Consider the following 7,917-nt stretch of genomic DNA (forward strand, 5'->3'; position numbering starts at 1 on the left):
ACTCTAGAATGGACTGTGTAGATGCTGCCACCTGTAGCCAGAGACCATGGCCTGCCACCTGCCACCTCCTGCTGCTCCAAGAACTAGCTCAGAACTCGGGGCCTCAGAACAGCCATGGTGCCCTTAGCAGCCGAGTGCTAACTGGCCCACCTGGGAGCTTCCTCCTGGGGCTTCTCAATTTCCCTCCTGATGCCTTTCAGGAAAGAAACGCAGGGCAATGAGCTGCATACCATCAGACTCAGGTTCCAGCTGCCTAGAACTGGGGCTGGTCGTGTAACCTCCTTGGGTCTTTGTAATCCCCATTTTTCAGATGTGGAAACTGAGTCTTTAGTGCTGAAGGCAATTTTCAAAAACAGAATGTAATTAGAGTAATCAATAAGGTGTAAGCTTTGGTGTCTCTCCTTGGGGTTCAATCCCAGTTCTACTAACTATAATCTGTACAACCTTGGCCAAGTTAACCTCTTTGTGCCTCAGTTTCTTCATATGTGAAATGGACAAAAATGATAAGGCCTATGTGGTCAACCTGCAAGGATTTAATGAGATTATACTTGTAAAGTAATTAAAGTGACAGCTGGCACAGGGTAAGTGTGCTGTAATTTTAACTGCTGTTGATTTTATCAGTATCTAAGGAGGAACGTGGTTGGTTTAATCCGGGCTATTTCACCCCTTAGCTGGGAATCTTGGGCAAGTCTCGTCTCAAAGCCTCTGTTTCCTCATCGTCAAATGGGAATAACAATGCCCACCTTTCCCAGGGTTAAAGGATAGATGAATGAAAAGAGGTTTTAATGTGTGAGGCAGAGTGGGCATCATCCGAATTAGACAAGCTCTTGCTGCGATAAATCGGTAATGAACAACCCCCAGATCTCGCTAGCTTCCTCTCACAAACATTTCTTTCCCTCTCACAAGTCTGGGGATTAGCTGGGACAGCTCAGCTTAGGGATGCTGCAGGTGTCTTTTATCCTGAGACCAGTGGCTTCTGGGCAAGCTCTTCTCATGGCAGGTGGAGGCTCCAAGAAGGCTGGTGCCTTGCCTTGAAATTGGTGCACTGTCACTTGCACCCATATCCCATTAGCCAAAACACAGCCCAGGGCCAAACCCCAAATCACAGGGCCAGGGATGTATGCTGTTCCCCAGGGAAGCCATGCTCAGGATAGGGAGGAAGTAGAGATTGTGGGCAAACAGTACCATGTACCGTCTTACCTGTGTTAACCACCTGAGATTATAGATGGGGAAACTGAGGCCCAGAAAGAGGGAGGGAGAGATCCACGCTCACAGGGAGTCAGCGTCTCCCAGATGGTTCTCCTTCGCTCCTCCCCCAGCTCCAGCTTGTTATCCATGGAATTAGCATTTCCTGCTCTTCAGTCAGCCCTTCAGGCACTTGAATCCCGTGGGCAGGACCATGGCAGTGAGGAAGTAGAATTCTTTCTGTCTTCCCACAGGGCAAGCAGAGGCCCAGAGCGGTGACTCACCTGTGACCACACTGCCCGGTCAAGGGAACAAAGAAAGAAGACCCAGGATACCCAGCCTCCCCTCCAGGGTTGACTGCCCAGCCCCAGATTCTTCCATCTGCTGAGGAGACCCGGTCGATAAACCAGGAAGGAGTCTGCCCACCTCCTTCTCCTCCCCAAGCAGGTCCTGGGGAAATAGGACTGTCAGGAATTCAGCTATCTGGGCCCAGGAATGTCCCTTAGATGACTGGCATTCCTTCATTGACACCCGCCCCACCCCCCTCACTAGGCCCTGACTACAGACCGGGCCCTCAAGAAATCGAGGTGAATGAGGTCTCCTCCAAGGGTACAGACAGCCCCTCCCATCAAAACGACATCCCACCTGTTCAAGCAACATTTCCCCAAATGTGGAGCAATTCGAGCTGATCTTAGGGTGTACCCGGATGCAACATTGTGCAACATAGACTCTTGGAGTGAGAAAATTGTAGTTCTTCTCTTTTCAGACTTTCTGATTACCCCAGGGAGGAAGTCTCAGTTTAGAGATCTGTATCTTTAACATCTCTTAACCCTTGCTCAGCTTCATTTATTACAACAGAGAGAGAGAACAAGCTTCAGGCTCACGGTCTTGGCAGGTGGCAGCATCCAGCTAGAATTCAATAACATTATTTAACATTGTTTAATCTGGCATGATTTACTTTAATGGAACTTAGCTGTTTTCGTTGCATTTGCTTTTACAGTTCCACTCTATTTGTGGCAAGTGATCCCACGCACGCATTTATAGTAGCGATATCAAGGTTTTCCTTTGAAATAAATGTACTCATATATGAAGGTGAGTCCATTTAAAGAAAAACCTTAGGTGAGTAGTAGTACAGGCCGTACGCAAAATCATGGAGCTGTTCGGCAGGTATGGTGGAAACTGTGAAAGGGGTATGTGAATATTCTGATGTTTGGAAAACTCTGCTACAACATACGCTTGGGGTGGCTGGCTGCCTGAGGGAGGGATAAGGACTCCACAAGGAGGGGCCTGCTTGTCTTGGGCATTTTAGGTGGAAGAAATGTGTGTACAACAAGATGTGAAAGTGGGCGTTGGAAAGGATGAGCAGTTCAGTGTGCAGGAGAGGGGTCCTTTGCGGTCTGGCTATGGACCCTGATTCCCAGGAGGAGAAACTGTGGGTGGGTGGGGGCGGGGGTGTTGCAGGTGGAATGACTCCAGATCAGTTTATCGGAAGGTTGGAACGGCCGCTGGCAGAGAGAGTGCGGCCTGGGTGGCAGGGTCCCAAGCCCGTCATCATCATCTTTTGCTGCTGGGAACATCAACCTGAGGTTCAGAGCCGTGGATCCTAAACCAGAATCAGCCTGAGGAGGAAGGAGGGAAGGGTTAACCCCCTCCCATAATAGGGCTCTGGGGTCTGGGCTTGATCCCCATCCAGACCCCATCGGCCCAGTCCTGGTGGCCTCTAAGGCAGGACACCCCACCCTCCTTTACAAGGACAAACTGAAGCTGAGAGCCATTTAGGAGTGTGGTCCACGTAACACAGCAAGTTCAGTAAGAGAACCAAGGTTCCCCAGTTCCTCGGTCATCCTAACAGGACCCCTCCCACTCTATCCACTTCCCCAATTCTGGCTACAGGGAGGCCCAGGCTGCTGGGAAGGTATCCTGTTAAGCGTGTTGAGCTGGAAGGATATCATGAGCTGGGGCTCAGAGAGGGAAAGAACCTGCCCCAGGTGCACAGGAACCATACCTTTGACAGGGTTTCGGCAGTCCCGGCCGCAGGCGCCGAGGCAGCACCTGCTGGAGCCCCGGCAGTCTGAGTCCTGGTGGCACAGGTGCTGAATGGGGCTGAGGCAGCGCAGGGGGTCCTTGGGGCAGCTGCCCTGCTTGACTGCAACACAGGGGCTGGGTGAGCCCTGCCTGTGCCCGGCCCGGGGGCTCGGGGCTTGGGCGGCCAGCAAGGTGGAGGGGGACCTTACCTGAGACCAGACGGACACACTGGCGATAGCAAGCCTGGTAGCAGCACTTCTTCCTTGAGGGACACTGGCTGTCGTCCATGCACTGGTCCGGCACCAATTGGAGGCACGGCCCATCATCCGGTGGACAGCCCCCCAATTTCTCTGTAAGAGAACCCCCAAATCTTACAGCTGGAGGCAGGTCAGACCACCAATCTGTTCTCTGTATCTATGCACTTGGTTTCTTTTGTTTTTTCAGATTACGCATAAGTGAGATCATGCGGTATTTGTTTTTCTCTGTCTGACTTATTTCACTCAGCATAATGCCCTCAAGGTCCATCCACGTTGTCACAAATGGCTGACAAATTTTTTTGATTCCAAGCCTCAGTTTTCTGTCTGTGAAGTGGGAAGTTGGACTCTTCTTCCCAGGCCTGGTTTGAAACTCAGATGACATAAAGAACAGGAAAAAATGAAGTCCAAAGTCTCCACTTGGGCCCATCTCTGGCCTCACCCTCTCCGCTCCTTCTGCTTTGCGGCTCCTGACCTGGTCCAAGCTGCTTCTCTTCGCAGGGCCTCGCTTGGCTGTGCCCTCTGCCTGGTGCTCTCTCCTACACCCCATTCGTCAGGCCTCAGGTGAAACACCACGTCCTCAGCAGACCCTAGTCTCTGACCCCTGATTAACTAAGTCAGTCCCCCCCGGCCCCTGCCACCTGCTTTGCTCACCATCAGGCTGAAGCACAGCTCTTGACATAAAACACTAGGGCTCGGTGGTGATTTCAAAGAAAGGGTTTTGAAGGGAGATCGAGCATCACAGGTATGTCAGCTATTGCCAGCCTGGTGCATTGTCACACAGCCACAGTCGGCCACATCTGGGCCGTGTGCTTGTCACCATTGCAGAGGGCATTGTTTCAGGAATCTGCATTAACTTGGTCTTTGAGGCACTCTTCTGAAGGGCTCTAGAATGTTCTGTGCTAGAGCTTACCTAGCCACTCTTCTTCTTAGGATTTTGGGCCATTTCTGGATTTCACACAGAGAGCTTGAGTCAGTATCTTCTTCCCTTTAGAGGGAGAATTCAATGCCTGACAGGAGAGAGACTACCCTGACCCATGCGTGCCTGGCCAGGACTCTGAGTCCTCATCTCCCAGGGCGGTGCTCCCTCTGACCTCCCATGCCTCTGCTCTGGCCGCCACTGAGCCCTGGGGACGGGGACTGGTCCTGGGCCTTGACTTCAGTCAAGTGTCTGAGAAAAGATTGAAGAGGCCCCAGCCGCAGCCGGATCCAGGGCTGTGGCTTTCCTTGGTGTCCACCTGCCCTCTCCAGCCCCTGACTGGGTGCCAGGCGCCCCACTTGCTGGGTCACACTCAAGTCTTCATCTGCCTTTTCTAACGTTCCCTCTAAATTCAGGCTCCTCGCTCATGGACAGATGCATAGAGACGCAGCCATACACACACCAACCGTCGCACAGTGCCCGTAAGTCTGATGGATATGTAGACCCAGAGAATAAAAGAATCACACCCAGACACAAATATGTATATACACACACAGATGCAGATACACATACATGGTCAAATAGGCAAACACACGGTGTATATACACAATTACCCGTGGGCTCAACCACATGAAATTGCTGATAGTCGACTTTTTTGATCTACAAAAGTTGCAATTTCATATGATTTAACCTATGCATATACATAGATACACATATCCAGAGGTTCACAAGACAGTTATATATATGTACAAACACAGTCATATATGTACATATGAATTGGGACATATTCACATCATCAAATATAGAGGCATCCCCTCATATATACAGGCCTGCATACATAAATATAGAGGCACAGATAATTGCACATGCACTCAGACGTGCACAGTCATATATATATAAACATGTAGCATACGTGTGGGTGTGAACAGAGGCATACACTCGCATACACAGTCATATACACACAATCATATGCACAGTGCTCCCCAGACACAGATCTATCCATCGGTACCATATAACCATTGAATTCACTTGTAGACACTATTTATCAGGGACTGTGCCAGGCTCTTTAAGTCAGGGACCCTTAGATGTTTGAGTAGGGGGGGTTATTTTAAACAGAGGTGCCTGGGCTTCCACAGACAGCAAAACTGAGACTTCCCTCCCCTCAACCCTGTCACTCCTCCACCGTCTGAAGTTCTACCCAGAGTCAGGCAGTGGCTCATGGGAACCAGGGAAGGATGGAGATGTGGTGAACTGGGGGAGAGACCAGTGTGGACCACTTGGCCGTGAGAGAGGTTCTGAGCAGGCTCCGGTCCCGCAGGTGCCAACTCTCATCTCTGAGCAGCTGGGCTGACTGTCAGGGTGTTCGCTCCAAGTGCCCGCAGCAGCTCTCCCGATTGCCCACTGCATTACTGTACGCCAGGCCCTTATTCCTCAAGACACCGTTTACTCCTGAGAGAGAGGCATGAGACCTCATTTTACAAGGAGTAAGTTGGGGAGGTGAGACTTCCCGATTCTGAAGACCTGCACTCAAATGCCGCTTACAGACTAACTCAGAGTCAGTCTTTGGCCTTGGGCAAGTGGTTTCCCACTGAGCCTTGCGTTCCACATCTGAAAAATGGGGATAAAAATAGTCCCGACCTCACAGCATCGCAGTGAGGAGGCAGGTGGTGATGGCACATGAATCACAGCCGGCGCGGGCTCCGGCCTGGGAACTTGCAGCACCCTTCCCTCCTCAGCCTGGGGTCTCTGAGCAGTCTGCTCCCCAAGCCTGCTCACGCCCAGGGAGAGAGCCCTGCCTCCGAGGAGGGCCTAAGTTACGCTAGAGGGGGCAGAGAGGACGTAGGAGCCTGTCGCCATGATTGTCCCCTCCCCCCAAGCAGAGGCAGGACTGCACAGGTGTATGCCGGTCAGAGAGTTCCAGCCCCAGACAGGGATGGAGGGGGAGGCCTCGCCCGGGTCTGGAGGCGCAGTCCAGCTGCTCAGGCAGCCCCTCCTCCCTCGCTTGTTGACAGGTGAGCCTCAGCCTTTTCCAGGAGGTGGGGGAGAAGAGGGGGGTGTCGAGACTCCTCCCCACAGATCCCAGAGCCCGGAGACCACGCCCCCTACTCAGGTCCACAGTCCCTTCCACACACTGGGCTGCGGGACTGAGAAGGCCCAAGAAGGACAGAAACAAGATGGGCAGAGGCCAGACCAGGCACGGCCTTCTTGGCCACACAAGATGACGGAAAAGGTCATCTCCCCGCCCTGCGGACCCTCAGATCCAGACACCTCCATGGAGACAAACAGGGAAGAGCGGGTGCCGAGAGGTTCGCTCCCCCTCCCCACAGGCACAGAGACACGTGTTCACATGCGTACAGGCATACAGGCTCGACATACATGTGTGATGCAGTCATACCTAAGTATACATGTGCAGACACAGATTCGCACAGACAAGCAGGCACAATGATACACATAAACACGGAGACAGGCGCATGCGTGCACACACAACCTCACATTCAGACATGTAGACAGACACAGACAAACACTGAGAAACTGGCCGGAAGATATTTACAGATAAAGACACGGGCAGACTGACAGGCATGACGATACACAAACAGAATGCAAGCAGCTGGAAGCACCAAGAAGCAGGCACACACACAGACACACACAGAGACACACGCACAGGCATACACACACAGACACACACAGGTACACACACACACACACACACACACACACACACACACACACCTGCATTGCCTGCCTTCCTCAAACCCTTGCTGTCCCCAGAGAAGTAGATACCGCCTGGTCTCTGGAGCAGAGGAACGGACCCACACTCACCTCTCTTCCTGCTGCCCAAGGCAGCAGGCAGCTGGCTCCCCAAAGCCAGGAAGGCCACCAGGAGGAGGAGGCTCCAGGCCCTCATGGTTCTGCTGCCAGTATCTAATAAGGTCAGGGCCCAGGGGCCCCTAAATTAACACCTGCAGCTCCAGGAAGGCTAGAGCAGCTGAGTCAGGGGAGGAAGAAGAAGGGGTGGATGGAGTGGCACATGTCTGCTTTGTCCTGGCCCCACCTCCCGCCCAAGAGCCTCAAGGGTGCTTGTGCAAGAACCGATGATGGGTGGGGGCAGGTCCTGGGTGTGGGGGGCTAGGATCCAGTCCTGCCTGTATTGCTGACTTGGGCTGTGATCTTGGGCACGTCTTCTCCCTCTTTGGGCCTCAGTTTTCCTCATCTGCATAAAGGGTGAAGGCTGTTGAGTCAGACCCTCCCTTTCCTGGGTCTCTAAGATGTTGAAGCCCCAGCAGGGGATGGAACTCAGCTTTGAACGGCAAGGAGGGCGTTGCAGAGTCCTGGATGCCCAGGCAGCATTGGGGTTGGGGTCAGAGCTCCCTGCTGGAGAAGGCTGGCCCAGGCTGGCACAGTGAGTGAGGCCAGCCCGGGACCCCGTGGGTGGGAGAGAGAGCCCCCCGCCTTCGGTGAGATCCTCTCCAGTGGATCTGGGAGAACTGCCCTCTGCCAGCTGCCTCAGCTGTCGGGTGTGGATGGAGCACGGGT

The 7,917-nt window shown here is 52.9% G+C and overlaps 1 protein-coding gene across 1 annotated transcript; it reads right to left on the reverse strand.

Moving 5' to 3' along the window:
• Positions 1-2,010: 2,010 nt before the first annotated feature.
• WFDC5 (WAP four-disulfide core domain 5) lies at positions 2,011-7,411 on the reverse strand. The gene is made up of 4 exons (XM_008529629.2): positions 7,204-7,411; positions 3,420-3,560; positions 3,191-3,331; positions 2,011-2,804 (listed from the first exon to the last, which is right to left on the reverse strand). Exons 1-4 carry the CDS (start codon positions 7,286-7,288, stop codon positions 2,800-2,802), a joined length of 372 nt encoding a protein of 123 aa, XP_008527851.1. The 5' UTR covers positions 7,289-7,411; the 3' UTR covers positions 2,011-2,799.
• Between the last annotated feature and the right edge of the window lie 506 nt (positions 7,412-7,917).

Source organism: Equus przewalskii, chromosome 21 (genome assembly GCF_037783145.1).
Source record: "Equus przewalskii isolate Varuska chromosome 21, EquPr2, whole genome shotgun sequence".
Taxonomy (NCBI): Eukaryota; Metazoa; Chordata; class Mammalia; order Perissodactyla; family Equidae; genus Equus; species Equus przewalskii.

Excerpts from the sequence above, each read along its gene's own strand:
- WFDC5 (XM_008529629.2), bottom strand. The coding sequence starts at position 7,288 with ATGAGGGCCTGGAGCCTCCTCCTCCTGGTGGCCTTCCTGGCTTTGGGG. Across the intron at positions 3,561-7,203 it reads CTTGGGCAGCAGGAAGAGAG|AGAAATTGGGGGGCTGTCCA; the intron begins GTGAGTGTGGGT and ends GTTCTCTTACAG. Across the intron at positions 3,332-3,419 it reads GTGTGTCCGTCTGGTCTCAG|TCAAGCAGGGCAGCTGCCCC; the intron begins GTAAGGTCCCCC and ends CCTGTGTTGCAG.